The 25,684-nt window shown below is 42.5% G+C and overlaps 1 protein-coding gene across 7 annotated transcripts in view; it reads right to left on the reverse strand.

Moving 5' to 3' along the window:
• The window catches only part of szt2 (SZT2 subunit of KICSTOR complex), a 98,626-nt gene that overhangs the window by 15,712 nt on the left and 57,230 nt on the right, over positions 1-25,684 (reverse strand). For 6 of the 7 annotated variants that reach the window (XM_062563358.1, XM_037469648.2, XM_062563360.1 and 3 more), the window contains 15 exons: positions 23,992-24,165; positions 21,846-22,037; positions 21,041-21,240; positions 20,418-20,584; positions 19,715-19,812; positions 19,435-19,591; positions 17,994-18,124; positions 14,067-14,114; positions 12,345-12,466; positions 11,457-11,642; positions 4,260-4,509; positions 4,086-4,165; positions 2,213-2,338; positions 1,119-1,321; positions 662-758 (listed from right to left, as the gene is read on the reverse strand). In XM_062563358.1, the coding sequence (XP_062419342.1) occupies positions 662-758; positions 1,119-1,321; positions 2,213-2,338; positions 4,086-4,165; positions 4,260-4,509; positions 11,457-11,642; positions 12,345-12,466; positions 14,067-14,114; positions 17,994-18,124; positions 19,435-19,591; positions 19,715-19,812; positions 20,418-20,584; positions 21,041-21,240; positions 21,846-22,037; positions 23,992-24,165 (2,231 nt within the window). The remainder of the gene's footprint in view (positions 1-661; positions 759-1,118; positions 1,322-2,212; positions 2,339-4,085; positions 4,166-4,259; positions 4,510-11,456; positions 11,643-12,344; positions 12,467-14,066; positions 14,115-17,993; positions 18,125-19,434; positions 19,592-19,714; positions 19,813-20,417; positions 20,585-21,040; positions 21,241-21,845; positions 22,038-23,991; positions 24,166-25,684) is intronic. The other variant, XM_062563359.1, reaches the window with a different exon arrangement.

Below are 25,684 nucleotides of genomic sequence, written 5' to 3' on the forward strand. Positions count from 1 at the left end.
TGTGAAGTACCTGATGAAGAACCCAAAATAAAAAACAAATTTCGAACCCGTTCTAGTTCAAAACTAGGTTTTCATCGGGGGGCGGGACATTTCCTATTTGTGAGTTATTGAAAGTAAAAGAAAGTCTATTCTGAGCCACCTCGTTGATGTTAGCAGCAATGAAAAGGTTACCGCTACCAGACAAACATGCACAACCCTCCTGAACGGCCAGTAGCTATTTGAGACGCAGCAAAAGTTTTTTTATTACCGCGGCACCGCAAAAATTCTATCGCTGCCATGATTGTCTTTGTAGACATAAATGCTCTTAACTGGTAAAAATACAGTAATATATAGCAGTGAGTAGCAATATGCCAATTTCTAATGCTATAACACTGCAATACTGTCTTGATCCCTGTTTTAGATACTATGTGTACCAAGTAGCAATGTTTATCTGGAACGCTACTTCTATTACTACTTATTCTAGCTTCTATATATTTAGAAACTGAAAATTGGAAATGCCTTCAAGGAATAAAGGGAAGAACTGTTTTGGACATAGACTCACTTTTAATGAGATGCTCTAAAAGTAGAGGGGCCACTATTCCAATAAGAGCCTGGCTTCATCCAAGTGTGTCTGTGTGCGTTTGGAGAATAAGGTTTGTGCATCTCTGAGGTTAACACTAACCTTAGGGCTGTCCTCGCTCTTCTGCTTTACATAAGAAAAAGACATCCTCCCTTCCGATGACATCGAGCTCAGCATGGCAGCACGAGCCCGGGCGATGCTGTAAGAGAGAGAAACGGAAGGGGGGAGGGTCAGTTAGGGACTGTTTAAACAAAAAAGGTCTAAACCCAAGGGACAACCAGTCGCCAGCACACATAGCCAAGTTGTGAGACATAATTCAGAGAGAGTCCCACAGTCAGAGCCTAGAAAGTGACAGGCATCTGCCCCCCATCCGCTCTGGTTACATCAGCCACGGGCAGCAGTGCCGCAAGGTCAGAGGTCAGACGAGGATCAAAACACATGTGATGACTAACCGAAGACTGCTGCTCTCAATGGAGGAAGAGAAAATGCATTTTCTAAAGTTATGCATTAAAATATTAGCAGTTGCAAAACACTTGTCATTCTTTTAGCAGAGACAGACCTGCGAGCTGGAGACTGAGGCCGGACCTGCACCAGGATGAAGCCCATGCTCTGCAGGTACTGGACGTACTGCTGGAGGAAGGTGCTAGAAATGTCCAGCAGCCACGGCTCTTCTTTCAGGCGGATGGGCAGTGTATCGGCTGAGTCACTGCTGTAGCTGCGGTCTCGACCAGACGCCGTGGAGTCGTTGGAGCGATGTCGTTTCTGTCAAGGGATAACACCAGGCATCAAGGAAACATACAAGAATTCCTGCATGTTGTAGATAAGTGTTTCTCAAACTGGTGGCATGCGAAAATAAAAAATCACAAAGAAATTCCTCCTGTGATTTTATTTTGAAGGGACTTTTTTAATGCAGCGGAGTGTCGTTTTTTTTGCCGGCTCGTTCGTCCATGTTTTCAGCAGCGTGTGCCAGGTTGGGTAAAACCATTTTGATATGGGGGATACATTGGGTTTTTAGGATAATTAAACATCCTGAATATAAAATATAAAATTCAGCTTATGAACTTGATTTTGAATAATATTTAATAATAATAATATTTGAGAAGTTGAGAATGTTCCTCGATATGAGTTGCGGCTTGTCATTAAGGGGTGATGGTGGGTCCCAGAGCCAGACCAGTTGAGAACCACTGGTGTAGATATAAGTTAGGCAAGTTAACGCATTATCATTAAGTTGTTGTTTGTATCCAAGATGTCACCACTTCATCATTTTCCACATCCACAGGCAGTGGAAACAAACCTGAATACGTCCTGAACTTGTCCAACATATCCTCCATGAAGGACAAGTACGAGGTCCAATGGATCTCTGGCACAGGTCTTCATGCAACACATGCCCTGAGATGCCTAGGGCCCTAACATATGTTTGGCTCAAAGTGTTGTATGGAGGTTTGTGGGTCCCGAAACACAAAATGAGCGTGTTGTCTGAAGCTCCTTCACTGTGGCAGTTTCATGTATATCAAAAGGGTTGCTGCAACACAGACCTATCTAAATGCCTACAATACTTTGTAATTGTCGGTTTTTAAACAGTATGCTGACGTGAGTGAGTGATTAAAGCTAAGACCCGCCTATTCCTGTCACTTTCCTTTGAGGCAGACGAACCTTTAATGGAGGTTGAACAATCTGCTCATCTTGGATCTGCTTGCGAAAGATGGGGTCAAAGAGGAGAGGGGTGGCACAGTAGTGGACCAGCCTGGACGACTGCTTCAGGGTCTCCAAATCTGCGCCCTGGTGAGACACGTGTCAGGATAAGAGTGACATCACAAATATTAGGAGACGAATACCAAACGCTGGATATCAGTAATCCGGAACATTTTTTGCCAAGACATACATCCTAGACAAACAGGAATTTGACGTGGTGTTATTTGCATTGGACAGCAGAACAATGAGACAATGGAAAACAATACAAATAATACCATGCAATTTTCAAATGTTCAATTTACAATTGAAATCTACAGTATAAAATAGAAAAATATAAACTAGAGGAATGTGGAATAAAAAAATATATACAAAATAAAGTGCACAGGCAAACACAGCCTAATATGAAATACTCTACACAACTGTATTGTGAGTGTGAAGGGATGTGCACTGGAGTGACCGGTGAAAAAAGGGATGTCGTGAGTCAGTGGGACACCCGGGCTCTGTTTATGAGCCTGACTGCCGAGGGAAAGAAACCTATGTGTGGCGTGAGGTCTTGGTCCTGATGGACCTCAGCTTCCTGCCAGATGGAAGGGACACAAACAGCTTTTGTCCGGGTGAGAGGCCTCGGCTACAATCTTTCTAACTCGCTTCAGGGCTCTAAAAGCGAACAAGTCCTAAAGCGACGGCAGATTGCAGCCCTCGCTACAGAGAGAATGACATGTTTAATATGTAGCTTGATACTCAGATCCAGACATTGTAACAATACAGTCGGGCCGCATGTAATAGTTTGTTCAGTGGGATGAAAATCTGTGGAAATAGAAATCAAGTTTGGACTGCAGATTTTCTGTTGGGCCTGCATGCGTTTGAGTGCTCTGTGGGTGTCTGTTGAAATATCGAATTTGTGATTTAATGCCACTGTGTAACAAGCTCGTGAGATGTCATCGTAAAAGATTGAAAGCTTTTTAATTAACCCCCAATATTCCCCACTTTAAAATGACAATTTTAAAATACTAAATACTTAAAATAGTATTTAGCAATACTAAATGATTCTCCCGAGGGGTGAATGAGAATTGCGAGTCCCTAAAGCCATCAAGTGGTGAGAGGCAGCGCTTCCCCAGGTGTCGTTGAGTCCACTTAGCTTTATTTCATATTAGGCTACTTTTGCCTTACAGGAATTTAATACTCATTTCTGACTTACTGGTCAGATCCAATTGTTTTTCTGATTGCTCACAGTATGCATTTTTATTGTGTCCAATATCTAGCGCCATTTGGACATTTCTGAACCAATCCACTAGCAAAAGTACAATATAACATCGGATTTCACTAACATTTGAACATACACCACTGTCATTTGCGTTAACTAAAGAGCCTCCTACCATGTTTGTCAGGGGGGTGTCTGCGTCGGGTCTCTGAACTTGACAAACCGTGCGTTATTTGAATGGGCACAAACGTCTTGAGATCTTGTTAGCCATGACACACAATGTGATATCTTAAGTGAGCTCCAAATAGTTAAGTCTCACAGCTATAATAAAAACAACTCTCATCCCCTACTCCCCCTGTAGGTAAACACTGTCAGTTCAGTCTGCGCTATCAATAAACCTCCCAGCGGCTTGTTTGGTAACCTTTCCTCAAATATAACATTAAACAGACTTTTGAGATTGATTCATTTTTCTGAATTAATCAGAGGTGTCGCTAGACGTCCCTGGTTTGCATGAAGTAGCCAAGACCTCAATTGTATTCAGGTGAGTTTCCAAAAGGGTTGTGCTGCTAAAATGCATTGCACTGCTGCTTACAGGGACAATGCATGGTAGATGTGGAAGTGACAGCTCCTTACTGAAATGGGCATGTTGGACTGAGCCGACCTCTGCTGCCACGTCACAAACAGGTTCTCTATCTTCATCTGTTTCTCCAGTTCTGTTAAGATAAACACAACATCATCAGCATTCCTGTAAAGATGAGCATTTAATATGCTCATTGGACTTTTAGCAGTACTGGTTGTAGCATGTACCTCTCCGTTCAGCAACTTTGATCTCCAAGAGCTGGGTGCCGTGTCGGGCCACCACGTCCCCCTCCGTCAAAGGCCGGATGGTGCACACGTCCCTCAGGGCCTCATCAAAGGGCAGCAGCTCGGAGGGGAAGTGAAGCGGAGTTCGGCCAGAACTAAGTAGCCTGCCCTGCTCTTTACTGGGCAGGGGAGGCACTGCACTACGAAGCAATGCATCCGGCTCTACGGAGGGACTCAGGAATGGGTTGGGGTCCTGGGTGAGAGAAAGAAAGACATTAGAGGCAGACGGGATTGGTACTTAGGAATGATAACTCTTGGAGTTACATTGAAAGCATCAAGCAAGCAGTATTAGAAATTCAATTTCAACTGAATTAATATTTTCTACTCCCAGTGTAGCAGTGTGAGTGAACGGGTCAATGTTGAGCATACCCGCAAACTCAAAAGTGACAACGTTCAACTCGTTTTTGAGATAACTGTCAAAAGTGAGCCAAATATGTCGAAATAATCAAGTTAGGCTTGGTGCAGCTTGAGGCAAACCATGTGTGGCCGCTACACAACCCTCAAGCTTTCTTAAATACAGCCTTTTGATTTTTCTGACCTGAAGTGTTAACTGATCTGATTAAGATCATAGATTGCACTGAAACAAGTATTATAATAATAATAATTTACTAGCAGTGGTAACTTCAATTCGGGGTGAAAAGATGAAAAGTTGGAAGGGAAATGAAGACGCTATAGAATTCGTAACGCTGACACGTCCCATCATAGATGTTTCACAACATCACGATCTCTTTAATCTCAGAAAGGATGGCCGGCCAGTGTCACCTCACCCCCACAACAAAACGAAATGCACGTGGATGAATCATTTGGATTTCAAAATTGTGAATTTCATCAAAAAGCGACAAGTTTGCAGGTATGATTGAGATTTAGTGTACAGCGCCTTGAGTGGTGAACAAGACAAAACCATTCCAACCCTCCTATATTTTCCCCACTTTGCTTGTGTGCCCTGGTTGCTGCTCTAAAAGGAACTTTTGGGTGAGTTTGCTAGGGGAGCAGCTTAGGGCCCAGATGCCCCAGTATAGCAGAGCTGGCCGTGCCTCACGGGCTGGGGGGCTCTAAGTGTGCGCTGGTGCTCCCTCTGCTTCCCATCAGGACCATGACAGATGAAGCTCTGTTCAGGCAAATTTTCTGCTGCTCTGACTCTGCCTTCTGTCCGCACTCATTAGTGACGCAGCGCTGAAGAGCGGGGCCGTCGGAGGGAAAGGGGAAAAAGTTTGGTCGTTTCCATTCTTTGAGCTTGTTTTGTAATTGTCCAGGGGGGAAGAGGCTAAAAGGGCATTGGGTGTCTTCTTTGCTGTTAAAAGCTGCTCTAAAATAAATCTCTGCTGGAAGGGAATATTTTTCTGTATTCTTTAACCTTTCTTAATTCAACACACACAACCGCATTTCGAGCTTTGTGACGAGGTCGCTGCGGCCATATTGACGCAGGCCTGGGGCCAAAATGAGCCCCGGGACCTTATTAACCCATCCTTTCCGCTCCCTTTCTCACACTGTCCATTCTCTAATTCTTATGCTGGGAGAATAGCTAGTCAATAGTGTTCTGAGTGGGGATTTGATTAAACATAAATTTAGCACAAAAACACAGCGTTTGGACACGCTCAAACTGTGTGATCTCCCTCAGACCTACTACTTCACATCATCAGTGACTGACAGCGTTAACTTAGCCTGGTTGTTCACTAAGACCAGTTTAATGGTGGGATGTTAAAGGCACTGGTCTAAAGCTGTTGAGATCCTTCCACATCTTCCATAGCTGTGGTACTCTCCCCAGCTCAAGCTCCGTGTTTAGGTGGTGGGGTGTGGAATTATAGCATTTGATGTGATAAAGCGCAGTTTTGTAGTGTTGCAGAACAACTTCTAACGGTCATTAGAAGTATATAAACAGACCAACCTAAAAACTTGCCGTTGCGGAGGTATAAACACGTCAAACAAGTTTAGAATACATTTCCTTGTGCAATTTAGGCAGATCCGAACAACTTTAGCAATGAAAAAATAATACTGAGTTATACGTTCCGCGGTGCAAAGAATAAGTGTAAAAATGGCCCTAATATATATATATTAGGGCTGGGACTTTAGCGCGTTAATTACGCGTATTAAACATTTTTTACGCATTTTTACACTTATTTTTTGCACCGCGGGACGTTTCTCACTGGATGAATTTCGGCGGACCGATTATACTGGAGCACCAACTAGCGTTCATGACTTCAGACAACAAACCACAGTGAACATGAACGAAGAAGCTGACGAGACCGTGTCGGTTGGCCCCGTGAATGGGAAATTTTATTATAAAAAACAAACGGATGGAAGCGTCGATAAGAGCATGGTTGTGTGCAAGCTATGCAACAAGGAATTCGCTCGCCGCCCTCGCCACCACCCAGAATTCGGATGAGCTCCTTGATCGTCTGGGAAGGACCCGGTATATTTTCACCCTAGATCTGACCAAAGGGTATTGGCAGGTGCCCCTTTCCGAAACAGCCAAACCCAAGACGGCTTACACTACCCCCAGTGGACACTGGCAATACCGGACCCTTCCCTTTGGCCTACACGAAACTCCGGCCACCTTCCAACGGATGATGGACATCTTGTTGAGGCCTCACCAGTCCTATGCCGCAGCGTACCTGGATGATGTAGTTATCCACTCCGAGACTTGGGAAGACCACCTAGATCGGTTGCGGAGGGTGCTAATGGAGCTGCGCAGGACTGGACTCACCGCCAACCCCCGAAAATGCCATCTGGGCCTGTCTGAGGCGAACTATCTGGGTTTCCAGGTGGGGAGAGGAGTCATCAGACCCCAGAAGAAGGTTGAGGCAGTCCGCGCCGCCCCAAGACCCAGTACAAAGTCCCAGGTACGAGCCTTCTTGGGGTTGGCGGGTTATTATCGATGTTTTATACCTAACTTCTCCTCTTTAGCCTCCCCCCTGACCGACCTAACCAGGAAGGGTCTGCCAGAGAAAATCAACTGGACGCCCGAAGCTGAGGAGGCGTTGAGAAAAGTAAAGATGGCATTGACTGCAGAACCGGTCCTAAGAGCGCCAGATTTTGGCTGTCCTTTCCTGCTGCAAACAGATGCCTCCGATACAGGACTGGGATCCGTCCTGTCCCAGATTCAGGAAGATGAGGAGCATCCTGTCTTGTACCTCAGCCGGAAGCTGACCCTGGCCGAAAAAAACTACGCCGCGGTTGAGAAGGAAGCTCTGGCCATCAAGTGGGCAGTTCTAGAATTGCGGTATTACCTCCTAGGCAGGCGATTCACTCTCTTTACAGACCACGCGCCCCGCCAGTGGATGGCCCGCGCCAAGGACACGAACGCCAGGGTGACACGGTGGTTCCTGGCACTCCAGGACTTCCACTTTGAAGTCCGGCACCGTTCTGGAGCAGCCAACTCTAATGCGGACGGCCTTTCTCGGATCTGGTCGGCTTTCGTAGGTCTGTCAGGGGTCTCTCCCCACCAACCCCGTACATCACCCCTACTAACATCCTATTATTCCACCAGGGCAGGACAACGCTTAGGGGGGGGGGGAGTGTGATGAGCGTCCCAAGCCCACATCAGCGTTGCCCTGGAACCTACGAGGAACACCTGCTCACCACTCATCACGAGCTGAGTGGCCACACCTGTAGCTCGTCAGCTCCGCTGCATTTAAGCTGCAGGTTCAGAAGGGACAAGGAGGCCCCCTGGAGAAGACGTAAGGCTAACCCTCTTGTGTGCCATTCTCTCTCTCCAGAAAGCAGCGAGTGACCCTACGGCACCCCTGGAGCACTGCACCGACTCCCCCACAAGCGGATTCACTGCGAGCACCAGGGCCCGTGAAACCTCACAAGCTGGACCTCCCCTAATTAACTCTACGGTTGTAAATGAACCTCGCCCTCCGGGGACTTCACTTGAGCTGTTGTGTAGTGTGTTCCTTCTACCCCGCCACAATATATATGTGTATGTATATATGTATGTATGTATACACTCACCGGCCACTTTATTAGGTACACCTGTCCAACTGCTCGTTAACACTTAATTTCTAAGCAGCCAATCACATGGCGGCAACTCAGTGCATTTAGGCATGTAGACATTGTCAAGACAATCTCCTGCAGTTCAAACCGAGCATCAGTATGGGGAAGAAAGTTGATTTGAGTGACTTTGAACGTGGCATGATTGTTGGTGCCAGAAGGGCTGGTCTGAGTATTTCAGAAACTGCTAATCTACTGGGATTTTCACGCACAACCATCTCTAGGGTTTACAGAGAATGGTCCGAAAAAGAAAAAACATCCAGTGAGCGGCAGTTCTGTGGGCGGAAATGCCTTGTTGATGCCAGAGGTCAGAGGAGAATGGCCAGACTGGTTCGAGCTGATAGAAGGGCAACAGTGACTCAAATAACCACCCGTTACAACCAAGGTGGGCATAAGAGCCTCTCTGAACGCACAGTACGTCGAACTTTGAGGCAGATGGGCTACAGCAGCAGAAGACCACACCGGGTGCCACTCCTTTCAGCTAAGAACAGGAAACTGAGGCTACAATTTGCACAAGCTCATCGAAATTGGACAATAGAAGATTAGAAAAACGTTGCCTGGTCTGATGAGTCTCGATTTCTGCTGCGACATTCGGATGGTAGGGTCAGAATTTGGCGTCTACAACATGAAAGCATGGATCCATCCTGCCTTGTATCAACGGTTCAGGCTGGTGGTGGTGGTGTCATGGTGTGGGGAATATTTTCTTGGCACTCTTTGGGCCCCTTGGTACCAATTGAGCATCGTTGCAACGCCACAGCCTACCTGAGTATTGTTGCTGACCATGTCCATCCCTTTATGACCACAATGTACCCAACTTCTGATGGCTACTTTCAGCAGGATAAAGCGCCATGTCATAAAGCTGGAATCATCTCAGACTGGTTTCTTGAACATGACAATGAGTTCGCTGTACTCAAATGGCCTCCACAATCACCAGATCTCAATCCAATAGAGCATCTTTGGGATGTGGTGGAACGGGAGATTCGCATCATGGATGTGTAGCCGACAAATCTGCGGCAACTGTGTGATGCCATCATGTCAATATGGACCAAACTCCCTGAGGAATGCTTCCAGCACCTTGTTGAATCTATGCCACGAAGAATTGAGGCATTTCTGAAGGCAAAAGGGAGTCCAACCCGTTACTAGCATGGGGTACCTAATAAAGTGGCCGGTGAGTGTATATACGTATATGTATGTATGTATGTATGTGTATATATATATATATAAAAACGGGAGGAATTCGGGAGAAAGGTCGGTCCGGGAGATTTTCGGGAGGGGCTTTGAAATTCGGGAGTCTCCCGGAAATATCGGGAGGGTTGACATGTCTGGTCATCGCAGCCCTGGACCATCAGGAGCACAAACTCGTTTTGCCGACTGCAGCAGAGTGGAATAAACTGCAGAGGCTCGAGACCCTTCTAGAGCCATGCAGGGAAATCAGTCTGTAACTTATCAAATAACATTGATTTGATTATTTTCTGGAATGAATTAAACCAAGTCAAATATCAATAACATGTATTTATGTAAAAAATAATTATGTATCTGTGTCCTGTTAGTTATCTTTGGTATGCATTTCAGAAAGAAAAAATGGTTAGGATTAAGGTGTAATTGCAAATAGTGATTAATCCTGATTAATCCACTGAAAATTCGGATTAATTTGATTAAAAATTGTAATCATTTGACAGCCCTAATATATATGTATATATACTAGGGCTGGGACTTTAGCGCGTTAATTGCGATTAATTAATTACAATATGAATTAAGATTAATTAATTACACATAAAAATAACGCATTACACATTTTTTACGCATTTTTACACTTTTTTTGCACCGCGGAACGTTTCTCACTGGATGAGTTTCGGGGGGACCGATTATACTGGAGCACCAACTAGCGTTCATGACTTCAGACAACAACAAACCACAGTGAACATGAACAAAGAAGCTGACGAGACCGTGTCGGGTGGCCCCGTGAATGGGAAATCTTATTATAATAAACACACGGATGGAAGCGTCGATATGAGCGTGGTTGTGTGCAAGCTATGCAACAAGGAATTCACATCGAGCCTCAAGTATCACCTCAACGCAAAACAATTAGCAGCTAGCGTGAACGTTAGCCCCACTCCGGGTACAAGGACCCACACCCAACCCACACTGCACCAGATGACTGGTTTAAGGACCAGGGTAACTAAGACCACGTCTGAAAAAATAACCGATGTTTTGAATGTACTTGAAAGTATTGGTCTACTTAAAAAAACATAGTTTACAGAAGGTCTACTTACCTATAGGCTACCTGAATTTCTGAAAGTACTATATTTCTAAATATGCTATTGCTACACTGGAATTGGTTGAATAAAAATAAAAATCCATGTGAAAAAAATGACTTCTCACTGTTCTCAGGTCATATATCTGTATGTATAATATATGCGATTAATTTCGATTAATTAATTACAAAGCCTCTAATTAATTAGATTAATATTTTTAATCGAGTCCCGGCCCTAATATATACATACAAGGAAAAATGGTATATTTAACGATTTCAAACTGTCAATAACAAGACGAATTAGTAAAATAAATTATAGCATCTTTGACTACAAAATTAGTTTGGTCACTATTTGATCAGGCACCTTACAGTGCAGTTTTAAGTGAGGACAAAGTAGAAACCAAGTAGAAACAGAGCAGCAGGTATATTATTCACCAGAGACACTGTGAATACTATGAGAAGCACACGCCAAACAGGCTGCCGGTGAAAATGTAGTGACATTATCACTTTTCACTGGCATATTCTCCCCAGGACACAACAGCTTTATGACACTTCCCTGGGACTCTGTACCTTCTGTTACAGTGTGAATCCAGATGGCGTCCTGGCAGGCTAAATCTACCTGAACTATCAGCCCATACGATGGGTCAGGGAGCACTGAGTGACACATCTGAGGTTGGAATCCATGTTCCATAATAGAAGCTCTTGTGTGTCTTAGGATATTGACACTAAAAAGAGTGACTGGCTGCTAAGAATTGTAACTCTTACTTGTAATCCTGGTTTATTCCAATTCTTCCATTGAAAAAAAATGGCCGAGCAAATTCCAGTATACAGGCAGTGAATTGGTTTTGCCGATAACAGCTAGGCCACGTTGGGATACGCGTCCATGTCTTTACCTGCTTGGAGTCCATTTCGTGAGTGGGCGCGTCAGAGAAGCAATAATGGTGGAAGAGCCCCATCTTCTGGTTGAGCAGGCAGTGGACAACGTGAGCTCTCGCATTCTGCCACTTGACTAGGCGGACCAGCTCCCGATTCAGAGAGGCGCCCAGGTCCACAGACCAGTTGTAGCTATACAGGGTGACCTACAGCAATGATAGATACAATGTGACCAAAGATGCCCACGCCAGTTGTGACATGTAAACAGTAGAGCAGTATAGCCCTCACACTCATCTCCTGGAATTACTTCCAAATAATGACTGCACCTATGAAGCTTTTAAAAGTTCAACGTTTAACCATCAATGTACGTGAGGAATAAACAAAGTCATTATGACGTCTCCCATTGGTTTGTGGACTGCTGCTTTGAAATTTTCATCTTGGAGCTGGCGCCATCTTGTTTTTTTGCCACCAATAAACAGAAGGGACCATGTTCGGACCGCAGAGGAGTGAAGTACAGGCGGCTTACACAGCTCTTGTAGCGGCCAGTTGAATGGTAGTCCCGCCCTCAAGCATACTAAACTATAAATTGACCGTAATGTACAGAATTAACCATAACGCCGTATTGAGACATAAACCTATGCTTACAATGTTTTCTTAGGGAATAAATTCAGAGAATGGCTAGGAGGCTAAAGTCCCCGTTTGGGATTAATCAATGAAATCTCTAGACGGATGTGTCAAAACATTGACTAAAATCAAAGTTGTATTAAATGTCCCTCCTCAATAGGCTGAGGAGGGACATTTAATAAAACTTTAAATTATTGGTCAGCTGAAACTATTGGAACATTTTGGATTTAGAACAACTGTCTTGTTTGCTGTGGCTTAAGGGAAATTTGCTAGTGCCAAGTCACCTTTCTGTTCAGGATGCTGATGAGGAGGAACCTCTGGCGGGGAGCAAGTCCCTCCCCAGCCTGGCTTGAGCTGAAGCTGTCGCTTTGCTCTAGAGCCTCGAAGCGCTGGAAGCCCTTATGAGCTGGGCAGAGGGGGGAGAGAGAGAGAGACTGAGTGGAAGCAGAAGGAATCCATCCCCTCTTAACATATAACAGTCAGGCTGATCTTTCATCTGTTCTTAAATGGTACTGCGACTTTTGACAGATGTAATTTGTTTTTATTTGCACATTTATTATATATATATTAACTGCTCAGTGGATCTTAATCATGCTATTACTAGAGATGTGTTTAATTCTCAGCTCTTTGAAATCTGGTTGCTGTTTGTTTGCTGCCACAGTTGGACTGTGTTAGGTCAGACCCGTTCCCCCTGCAGTATATATCCACCCATCTCAGCTGTACAGCTTTACTGGCAGGTAGCGTTTCTACCTGCCAGTACAAGCTCTCTGGTTTTCTACTAAGTAGCCTCTCACTGTGTTAGAACACTAAGACTGACCTACATTACCATTCTCATTTAATTTCCTTTATGTTCCGTGCATCTTAGTACTCGAACAGTTAAAAAAGCCTAGAACTGAATGTAAAAACATTAGGATAGGACAGCATAGCATAGGAAATGGTGATTAAATGTATATGACACACTTAAGTTATATCTGCAGCTTACTGACTTAGATGTTCTCCAACCAACAAGAGTTGTGCTTATTGGCAAAGGTTTATATAATAGGTCTATTATTATTTACATTAATATTACTGCTTTTGTTATCATTGTTATTCTACTCTTTCCACTGCTGCTGTTATTAATTAGTAGTCATATTTTTCATTCATTATTCTGCTTAATACTCTCATTATATGAAGGAATGGATGACATCATATGCATTGAACGTATTGCAAATCTGTTTACATTTAGATTTTTTATTTGGCTGAGGATTTTATACAAAGCTACTTGCAATAAGTGCATTTAACCAAGAGGGAACAGAACCAGAACAACAAGGTTCAAGAAAGTACAATTTCTTCAAGAAAGCCAAACTAATGGCTAAGTGCTGTCAGTAAGAGCCTTGGTATTTCCTAATAAAGTGCTAACTAGGGCAGGTGTAGTCGGTACAGGTGTGTTTTCAGTTGTGTCGGATGCTGTCTAGTTGGGATGTTGTTGAATGTTTTGCTCTCTGTGAGGGAGCAACAAGCAGATTGGAATGTGCAAAGTAGAGTGAGCGTGCAGGGACATGAGGTTTGACCATGTTCTGGATGTACACTGGACTTATCTGTTCCTCTGTTCCCACAGTTTTTCCCTAGTAAAGGTTATTTGGGGGAGTTGTTCTTGTACTGATGCGAGGGTCCTTGGACAGAGGATATCATGTGTACAGACTGTAAAGCCTGGTGATTTACAAAATAAATTCAATAGAATTGAAATAAGTTTGTGATTTTATCTGCACGGAGGACTTTACTTGCGGTATACCCACATGAATCTCCCTCCATTAATTCACAGATATAGGCCCCAAACTATTCCCTTTTATCGAAATATGTAAAGCAAATAAGTGCCTCTGAGTTACTTTCAAGCTGTGTTTTTTGAAGAAAACATATAGAACAAAGAAGATAGAGGACTACATATTAAACAGCACATTTCTATCAAAAGACCATTAATTTGAAACATCCCATCAGCGTCAATGGGTCAAGCTGAGAGGCCAACTTACGTGTGAACCTATTTAGCCCTGGGGTGTTTTCCTCTTCTGAACTCTCTCCTGTAGGCGAACAGAGATGGCACAAACAGGTAGACGGCAGGAGAGTGAAACACACAGCTCAACACAAAGGGGAGGAAGCAGACACACGCAACAATAACATACAAGTGTTAGGCAGCTTCTGGCATGAGAGTGACGACAGAAACAGAGAGCAGCAGCATGTAGAAGGTCTGACGACAGAACAAGCATGAACCACGATATTGGTGTAGTTAGAACAGGTGTTAGCACCGTGCTGTTGGGAGGACACACTGAAATAAGCCTTCACGAACAAACCTCTCTGGACAGTCCTCCCCACATTTTGTGTCTTTATAAATCGCAATCGCCTAAATTACTACATGGTGCGGTTTTCTTTTCTTCACTTTTAAAGTCATTTCTTTGAATTTGAAAGTCTAAAGCCATTATATCCATCTTTTCTCTCTTGTGGCTGTAGCCACTTAGAAAACCAGTCATTTTACCCCACAGAACAGATGAGTCACTGCCTTGATTGGTCAGTCTCGTATCTACTGAAGGTGATACACTGACTATGGATGAGTACCTCTTTCAACACCACAAAAACTGCAAACATTCTGTAGGAATGCAATAATAATAATATTGTGTCATGGTCAGCAGGGCTCTTAAGAGTGCATAATATCTGCACACTCTTGTGTACACACTGTGTACGTCATGTCAGCTGTTAGATGTTTGCACTTAGAATCTCTAGAAGGCCTCCTGGTGACTTGTGGTACAAAACTATGGTAAAGAACACAATCTATCACTCGGATATGCACAAAGCCCCGCTTTTCATTATGTCATATTTCAGCTATATACTTCAGCATCGAAGATGACAGCCTTTTGAGTAGTCTTGAAGCATATCACTGTGTATGATGTTGATTCATCTGCCATGCTTACAAGCATTTAATAGACTGTACTGTTTAATAATTTTACACACTTTGGAGGGGAAGGTATGGAAGTAAATCTGTGCCATCAGGGGTTGAAATAAAAAGTTGATTGAATTTCTAGCACTGAATATTTATGCATTGAAATTATGTACCTGAATGTTTTTCAACATTAAAACACCGCAAAAAAATTCAACCTAAAAAAAAAAAATGTTGAAATATTCGAAATGGAGGCTACAATATTCAACCCCAAAATATTCAACCATGGCACACCAACATGCGGAGGTAACAATATTCAACCCCAAAAAATTCAACCTTGGCACACCAACATCCGGGACACTAAGGAAGAGCAATCGATTCTAGATTCAAGATCAGGAGCGTGCGTCAAGCTAAAGGAGCGAGCACCCAAAACACCTTCGGCTTTCGGATTGTAACCATGTCCAATAATAACGGGGCTTTAACTCTTCTTCATGCCATCAGTGTGGTTTGTGTCTGTAAGATTCCGTAATAGACAGCTGACATTTGTACATTAACAGACTGTATTGGACATGAACTAAGCGAAAGTTAAACGAGAGCGTTCAGCCGCTCACAATACGCCTCTTCTTCTAGTTTTGAATTCATTTAATGATGCTGAGATCCTTCGACAAGCTGTTAGGAGTGATTGGCAGAGTTTTGAATCCAGGAACGCGCTTGAAGAGGCAGATGAGCTGCTGTATCGTAGTGGGGGCGGGGGGGGGCAGCGGCTTTAAGGGAGCGTGCAGATGCATAAACCCGACAGGACATGCAGGAATAACCGCAGTAGCGCCGAGTGCGGAAAGTGGTCGGTGGAAGGATCCTTTTTCTGAGCGGCACAAGCCGATCTCAGTTGGGTATTAAGCGGCATTCAAAGTCCACGTAACGTTAAATGAGTCTTCATGGCCATGGGTAAACTTTATTGAGGATCTGGCACAACACAGCGACCTGCAAGTAGCGCAGAGTCTTACATAAAGGGATGTACGTCTTAATGCGAGGCTTTAGAATTTATCTCAAAGGGATCCTGTATTTGCTCATAAAGTCTGAAACGAGAACCCATTTTTCAGTGACGGTGTTACGTGCCTACTGGTTTTTGAACTACTGGTTTGGCTACGGGTGCGTGTTTGTTTTCCCCCGGCAGGCAGGTGTTGTCTGCCTCCGTCACTTGAGTCGTCACACATTTGCAAACATATTGTGCTGAAAATGTTCAAAAATGCCTCCCATATCCATTGCAGCGAATACGATTGTATAAGTGAGCACTACGTCACTGCCACGTATGAAGAAATACATAAAAGAACATTTATTAAAAGTCCGCCACAACCGGGACTCGAACCGTGTCGCGCAAAATAACATTGCACCGCAAAGCGGCTGTGCTACCCACTCGGCCAACCAAGCTCACAGGATATCATTTGATTTGTATACTTATAACAGAGTTGCATATCGTCAGTGGCAAGCAAACGTTTTGGTTCAGGGTGAGCATTATATGTTCTTTTATGTATTTCTTCATACGTTGCCACACTGATGGCATGAAGAAGAGTTAAAGCCCCGTTATTATTGGACATGGACACAATCCGAAAGCCGAAGGTGTTTTGGGTGCTCGCTCCTTTAGCTTGACGCACGCTCCTGATCTTGAATCTAGAATCGATTGCTCTTCCTTAGTGTCCCGGATGTTGGTGTGCCAAGGTTGAATTTTTTGGGGTTGAATATTGTAACCTCCGCATGTTGGCGTGCCAAGGTTGAATTTTTTTGGGTTGAATATTGTAGCCTCCATTTCGAATATTTCAACATTTTTTTTTTTAGGTTGATTTTTTTTGCGGTGTTTTAATGTTGAAAAACATTCAGGTGCATAATTTCAATGCATAAATATTCAGTGCTAGAAATTCAATCAACTTTTTATTTCAACCCCCGATGGCACGGATTTACTTCCATAGGAAGGATCACAAACCTGCTTCAAAAAACTGTCTGTAGCACAGAAAGAGACAATTACACCGACTGTATTGTACATCACTGCTGAGGGGGAGGCTTGGCCTAGGTTCGACTACATGTAGTAGATTCAATCTACGTCTTATAAACACATGTTTTGGAAGTGTGAAAATATACAAATATTTTAAAAGAGAAGGGAAGGAAGAAGTGGTTTCCCAGATCAGATATGAGTTGGAGCTTTTACCCCCTCAATATATTGTGGCAGCCAAAGTGAGCAGTGCAAGGACTAGAAACAACGCTAAGGTGAATACTATTGTTTATAGCACGAAAGACTTTTCTCAGATTCTGAATTTCTAAAGACACCCCTTCTACATACAATTGACATAAGGGGATTTTGAAAGTTCTTCCACTGGAAAAGTTGACCCACAATGTCAAAGGATTTATCAAGATATGGAACCCAGTCTTCTTGTTTTCAAGTCTGGGTGCACCCAGACTTGAAAACACCTGATGAATCAAAATGTTCTCATGTCTGACTGGTGCTTTGAAAATGTGATATTATATGCTGTGGTTATTGTGCATTTATTCTTTTTTGTCTTTTTCTTGTATACATTTATTTGTGTTTTTTATGCCTCTTGTCTTCTGAAGCGTTGTATTCTTAAAGTTCTATAGTGCTGTCTTAAGTTGTAAAAAAACGAATCTCTGAAGAAAAAAAAAATACTACTTGTGCTAACCTCGGCAAGTCCCTTGAAAGATGCAGGTACTTTTTGACCCATGCGTGCATCTGTGTGTGTGCGCGTGTGTGAGCTTCATGTCACCCAAGCATAAGTACTTTCCCTACTGCTGGCAACCTATTAAAAAATAAAGTGTGGACTGCCTCAACAAAAAAAAAATTCAGTTTCCTGAAAAAGAGTTTGTGATGAGGCAAAAGGTCACCTATACATCTAAACAGGAGAAAATCTTCTGCCACTATCACATCGTTAAACTGTTCGTGTGTTAGGAAAAGCAATGCTGTTGTTTTAGTTCTACTGGTCCTTGTATTTCCAGGTCTATTTGGTGGCTCCGGTTTAGTTACCTTGCTCTGTGCTGCAGTGCCACTGATGGAAGTTGCGGCCAATTAGAATGAAGCTTCTGGTGGCGTCTGGAGGATGGCTGAGATTGTGTGCGAGAGGGAATGGAACAAAAATGTCTCCAGTTGCGGGAGAGCTGAAAAAAAAACAGCCATTAGTAACGATCATGTGACTACAATCGGTTGTAGACATTCTTCCAACAACCAGGAGTTACTATTGCCGCAATGGGAACGTCGTCCCTCACTGGCTTCCCACCAGATGGAGGAACCACTCACATAAAACCCTTTATGCCCCAGCCATCTGTGTGCTCACCTACAAATCACTTTAATGCAATATAACTTGTTTTTTAACAAAGAAATGGATTCACACAACTCATAATGTCATGTTCAATGAGTTAGATGATTATGCCAAAATAAATCTATCACAGTAAAGTGAAAATGATGCGAGACAGACCAGCATGTTTCTATTTGAGAGGAGTGACCTGTGAAGTTATTGTACTATGATATGCCCCTTCCCTTCTTTTTCTTGAAATGTCAACTACAAAAAGTAACCTTTAACCCAAGAATCCTTAAGTGACTGAAAGTGAAAGCTCAGTGTGAAAGAGTGAAGTGTCTTAAACAACTTAAATCTCGTGCTCCTCTGGTTCTATACAGTAGATGTCTATGTGAAAAGGACTCTACTCTCGTAGATGTATTCCTGCAAAACACATTGTAAACATGAGAGTATGTTCTCAATCTCTACTTTCAAGTCTGTTTCAAAACAGGCAGAGACACGGTGGAATGGTTTTGATCAAAGGATGTTCATGTTATAAGACGGACCAGTCAAAGCCCACACCTCAATACAATTAAGAATATATGGCAAGATTTGAAAAGTATTGTTGATAAACGGTCTCATCCAATCTGACTGAGCTTCAAGAAGAATAGATGAACATTTCCATCTTTAGATGTGCAAAGCTGTTTGAGACATGCAGCTGTAATTGCAGCAAAAGGGGGTTCTACCAGGTGTTGACTCGGCGTGGTCAATACTTATGCTTACTTATGCTTGCAATACTTTATTTTGTTCATTATTTTTTGTGCCACAATAATTTTTTACCTTCAAAGTACTATGCATGTTGTGTTGATCAAATGAGTAAGAGTCTGTTTAAGTCTATTTTAATTAACAGCATATAATACAAATAGTGAATATTATGTGGTGTTACCCCATTCCTTTTCTACAGGACAGAGTATGATTTTGTTTTACTTAATGCTTTACTCACTTCAAGTCCAGATTCTAGTTTAAATAAATAAGTGTAATTTGTGTGTAACCTAAACTAATCAGCCAGTATTTATGAATTATACATGGCCTGGAGACATTTGTTTTTGGGCGGCACGGTGGTGTGGTTGTTGTTAGCACTGTCGCCTCACAGCGCAGGGATCATACCCACCCAGCGGCTGGCATAGCACTTACTTCGTACCGAGGACCAACGACAACCCTGTCTTTTCAAAGACCTTCACAGTTGTGTCACAGGCCAAAGAGTTGACCAGACCGACGATCTCTACCAAGATGGAGGGCAGCAGGAAGTGTGAAGCCATTTCAGCCGTACACTGCTGAATGGAAGGGCAGCCTGTTAACCAGAAACAAAGAGAGAAAGACACATCAGCTCACTGAATATAAAAGCTCTTATTGTCAGATGGTGTCTTTTTTTCTACCCACTGGCAGAAATTATAGAAGTGCAAAAAACACTTACCTAGGTTAGCCATGAAAGTGAACCAGGGCTGGGAGGTGAGCTGGTAGACGGAGTGCAGAGTGCCCGCATCTCCCTCCTCCAGCTGAGACACCTGCCTCCTACACGACAACACACACACACACACTGCATCAGGGAAGTAGCACCCTACAGCTTATTGTTATTGATTCTCAATGACAAGTGGTTGGTGCATGAGGCTCTTAAGGAAATTCATGCATGAACTCCCTGTTTACACTTCATGCACCAACAGAATTTCTTATCATTGTGATGTGATTATGGAGGTTTTTACATGCAATGTGTTTGGCTACAGCTGTATGAGCAAGAGTAATTCTAGATCGTCCAACTGCGGTCTGTTGCACCTTGGCAGATGTTTAAGGACGTTCAATTTGCAACACATCTTTCAAATTTTATGTATGGAAAAAAACAAATAATCAATTAGTTTATTATTTGTAGCAGTTTTATTGCTATATTAAACTATATTACATCTCCAGTTAATCTCTAAAAATGTCTGACTGCCTACTGGAGACGTAGTAAATTAATACATGTACAATGCCCCACCCACATGGGGTGAAACACATCTTTTTTCAAAAACATAAAATATTATATCTGGAAATCATGTAAATGGTAAATGCACTGTACGTTTATGTCTCTTTTCTACTCTCCTGACCACTCAAGGCACTTTAACTACATGTCATGTAAACCCCACCTCTGGGCCTGTTCCAGCTCCACAGCCATGGCTTTGTCCTGACTCCACTGCTGCTTCACGCTCTCCGTCTTGTGTCTCCTTCGTGTTATGCGGCCCTCCTCTCCTTTTTCCTGCACTATGTCGTCAGTTGTCTTTGGGCTTCCGAGCTCTGAGGAATCTGGCTTACTCTTGTAGGAAAAGAAAGGCCCGAACAATCATTACTGCTACTCTAAGATACGGACACTCTAGTTATGTAGCTTTCCATTAGTTCAGGTACTGTTAGCCAAATCAACCTTCTACAAAAAGACCCCTGAGAACCTCACTGGAAGAAATCAAAGTATAGGCAGACATAACCAGTCATTGAAGATATCGTGTCGTTTTCTGTTGCAGTGGAAGATTAGCTATGGAGACAAAGGTGCACACTCACTCACCACTGCAGGCACAACAATAATCACATGATCCCTGTGGCGTTGATAATATCATCAAGTAGATGGCTTCAATCAATTATAACAAAGAAATTACAGTTAAGCAACGTAATATGAACAGAGTTATACTTTTCCTTAAAATAATAAGTCCATGAGTATTGTAATAAATGCTAATGTAGCCTGTGATAAAGCTACACACAGGTAAAAGCCAGAACTGACCAATATGTCCCAGAAGCTGCGGCGGGTACCCTTGCTGGTGGGTGTGGTGGACTCAGGGGTGCTGATCCCTGTCACAGGTGTGCTCCCTATGGCTGGGGTCAGGGTGATGGGAGAGGGGCTGGACTTGAAGACCCGCGAGCCGCTGCGCTGCCTGGGGCTGTCCTTCACTTCCTTCACCTCGGGAAGAGTCGTCGCCAGACCTGAAAACACAAAAATGACAGAGACAGTATGTTTTTACCAATAGAGGAACACACAAGAATACATTTCACTCTTTCTTTCCTGGACCAAGTTTACTTTAGATTGTTTTCTACTCCCAGAACATTAAAGGTTTTAACATTTATAAAATCAGCTTTCTTTTTGAACACCATACAGTCAAATATCATAAACTTATACACACACACACACACACACACACACACCGGGTGAAATAAGTACTGAACACGTCACTATTTTTCTCAGAAAATATATTTCCAAAGGAGCTATTGACATGACATTTTCATATATATATATATATATATATATATGTATACATATTTATATATACACATATGTATACGTATACATACATATATATATATATATACACATATGTATACGTATATATATATATATGTAAGAAAAAAAGAAAAACCTATTTCCAGTAAGGCAGGTTATTAGTAAATTTTGTTATACCAATTCCGCTGTCTGAAATTTAAAAATCAGTTGCTGTCAACTGTATGAAGTGTATTAATTCCTGAATGAAAAATTGTTCATGAGGTCACAATGACATTTTGCAGCAGCGTTCCATTGTTACAGAAGACCTCACCTTTGCCCTCTTCTCTCTGGGCTTTGCTCGCCGTGCAGAGTGCCGCCACGCAGAGAGGGCTTGGCAGGACTCTGAGCTCCATGACGACGTCGCAGAGAGCGTGGCGCAGCGCTCCTTGCAGTTTATCGCTTAGCTGCAAGGGGCTGACATTGCCTTGCTCCCAGATGTCAAACTGCACATACAGCTGTGGATCTATTACAACACAAGTAGACAAGTTCCTGTTGATTCAGCGCATTGTAATAGAGGAGAGCAGCATCTGGAAAACGCTTAGTCATTTCTAAATGAGTCAGTCGCTTTTATTACAGAGCATATTATAAAAAGCTCAAGCATTACACACATTGCTTTGCCAAGATAGGAATAAGACACAGGAGTCTTTATGTACTTATAGAAATGGATGAGAACTTATGGTAGGCTAAGGGGTTATGGTTAGTATCTACTTTCAATTTGAAAAAAAATCAGCATGGTTTTTGGGAAATGTGGTCTTAATAGTGGGTTAGTATGGAATGCCGTTTTATTCAAAATTAAATAAATGAATACATAAATAAATGAAATATGCATTTGAAATACATCATGAAATGAATAAATGAGGCAATAAATACATAAATATTAAATACATTTAATCATTTCATGGTACTTTTTTTTTTAAGTACACATTTTTTATTTCATAATGCCACTGTATTTCATAATTGCGCTGTATTTCAAAATGGCGCTGTATTTCATAATGGCACTGTATTTCATAATGGCGCTGAATTTCATAATGGCGATGTATTTCATTTCATGTTCTTATATGCAAATCAGGGGGCGTGGCTATCTATCACATTCAGAACAGACAACAGAGCCGTGTGCAAAAAAGGCTGGCTAAGGGACGTGAGAGTGTTGACATAATGGAAGAGATCGGTGGGCTCCGAGATAGCATGCTTGCATTAGCGGATCAAATCGATCAACATGGGTTGTCTGCAGATAAAACTATTTTGACACAGATTGAGGGTTTTTTGGAAATTACACAATTTAGATACATAAGTAACGTTTTTTTGACGTTTCTAGTAGCACAGATAGAAACATCATCATCATGGGTACTATGATTGTGACTAACTGCACTGAGAAGTTTTACTTAACTAAACCAACGGTTAAAGTGTGGGTCTATATGTAAAGCCCAAAACCAAAACAGCTGGAGTCTTATTTGTCAATTCTCTCCTGTTGCAGCACAGTAGAAGAGAAGGTAGCGCTCATATTAACAAGCCCCCACAACCACGACTTAAATATGATTTATTGGCTGTGCGATGTAGTGTAACGTAACGGTGACAAATCTAGCCTCCAGAAACGAGAATCTCTCCATACCAGAGCGTTGTTCATTTATCTGGAAGATTTACTTGTTCAATTTTAAGAGGCATTTAATATTCAGACTTTAAATTTAATAGCCAGACTGTTACCCATAACGTAGCTTGACATTTATGACTAATTAATCCGTTTTTAAATTAGTGCAGTTTGTACAATAAATTGACTCCTGGGACTTAACTCGTAAAATAATCCAACTGTAATTCCAAAGGGTGAGCCACACTGATTATACACATCACATGTCCAGTGGTCATGGCTATCACTACACATATTAACACTATTGTGTTGATTTATGAGAGTTGAGCCAAGTCTGGGAACGTAAGCCAGAGGATGAGAGGCTTAAGCTAGGATGTTTTACAACTCCACCTGTATGAGGTACTCTTTCACAGTCATTTCCTGCAGTAGATGGTCCTCAATCTTTGTGTGAAATAGTGATAATAAACATTCCATTCCTAAAGGGTATTATGTGAGGTCACAGTGACCTTTAAATGCTTTATTTTGAGTTGAAGTGGACGTTGCTCAGAAATGTTTTGTTATCAGATTGAAATAGGCTAGGGTAAGACTTGTAATAAACAAGTGTGTTTATTAAAACCTGCAGTAAATGCAGATGTACCATCTATATACTATTCTTGTGTTAACACCACATGCACACGCCGAGCATATGTTACAGACTGGAGGCATTGTGGGTGTTCACCTGGCAGTAAAGGGTCTAATACAAATGTCTCGAAATTGTTTACGAAATGCTAGCATGTTAGCAATTGTCCCCCATTTGAAATAGGGTCCAGGTTAAACTGCCCAGGGTAGTGTTCACCTGAGCTGATGTCCATGGACTCCACTTTGCCCACACTAGTCAGTTCATCAAAATGGTCTGGTAGAAGAGGGGCCGCGGAGTTCTCTGACTTCTGCAGTGAAGCACAGTGCTGGACCGGAAGCTGAAGGGGACGACCGTGAACGTCCACGAATGAGAGGGCGATGCAGGCAATACCTGAAAGAGTAGAGGAGTTATTTCAACTAGAACAGACTTGACTCCTTCCACCTGAGGAGTCACAAACCATTTGCTTTTGTTCACAGCTTTTCAAAGAGCTATGACAAGGAAGCATCTTTCATTTAGCCTCTGGGTCATCTGAAAGACAAAACAATATTTTTTTTTGTTTTAAAGCTGCCCTGTAACTCTGCTTGTGTGTGTGTCAGTATTGCTGAATGTGTTGACCTGATCCTGGGTTTCACGGCTTTACCATGAGCACCATGACTGGAGCTAGTGGATGTCTTCGAGATACAGGAGACGCAATACATTTCAGACATTTATGTTAATTCAAAAAGAGTTTAGTCCTAATAATATTTTTTCGCCAAAATGAGAGGTGCTGTACATAGCCGATTGATTCACAAAGGGGGGCTAGATGTCCTGCTTTATATAAAAAACACACGACTAGCGGTCACGTGATGTCCAGGGAAAGCTGCCTTTGTGCGGCCAATCTGAAGTTAAAGATACATACATACTTCCTGTCAACATACAGACTTACAAGGTGAGAACCATTACAGCGTCCTTATCGTGGATGTTAATTTAGTTAAATATAATATGGACTATATAAGAAAATTGTGTCTTTGTGAAACAATCGGAAACACTACTCTCTTAACCTCTGCAGCTGGTTTGCATGTTGATGTGATTCTTAGGTAACTCAAAGGACTATGTATTGATTGGCTGAAGGTACTTTAGGGGCCAAACTCCACTGCTTTAATATTAAATCACTGTTCCATACATGCTCCATAAATCTTTAATATGTAGTTGTATTAGCCTTTTATTTGCCATAATTATTTTTATTTATGATAAGTTGCCCAAAGCATGCTTTTTGATGGACTCCAAAGGCTGCAAATAATGGAGGTGATGGTGTACCTTTGTGTGGACATACATACACACTACTCTCACTGCTGTAAAAGAAAAAGTTAACCTGAGTCTGCACTGCTTAGAGTGCATAATGATATTGCCCTGTCTGTAGATGCCGGGAATCCCACTATTTTAGTGCTATTGGACCTCACAGCCGCGTTTGATACTGTGGACCATGCAGTCCTCCTCTCCCGCCTTGATCTGTGCGTAGGCATCCGAGGCTCGGCACTTCAGTGGTTTAGCTCCTATTTGGCAAATAGAAGCTTCTCTGTCTTTATTGGTGACTGCTCCTCGTCTCCCGCTCCTCTCTCTTGTGGGGTACCCCAGGGTTCAATTCTTGGCCCAATCCTTTTTTCTTTATATATGTTGCCGTTGAGGGCTATTATAGGAAAGCACAACCTGTCTTTTCACTGTTATGCAGAGGATTAGCAAATTCATCTGCCTATGAAACCGAAAGACAGTGTCGCACTACACTCCCTGCTTAATTGTATTAATGATATTAAGTTGTGGCTGTCACAAACTTTCTTAACTTGAATGAAGATAAGACGGAGTCCATCATCTTCAGTACTTCGGCCACAATAAACGGTCCATCTTTGAGTTTGGGAGCACTGGCTTCATACTT

The sequence above is a fragment of the Pungitius pungitius genome, chromosome 7 (genome assembly GCF_949316345.1).
Source record: "Pungitius pungitius chromosome 7, fPunPun2.1, whole genome shotgun sequence".
Classification (NCBI taxonomy): domain Eukaryota; kingdom Metazoa; phylum Chordata; class Actinopteri; order Perciformes; family Gasterosteidae; genus Pungitius; species Pungitius pungitius.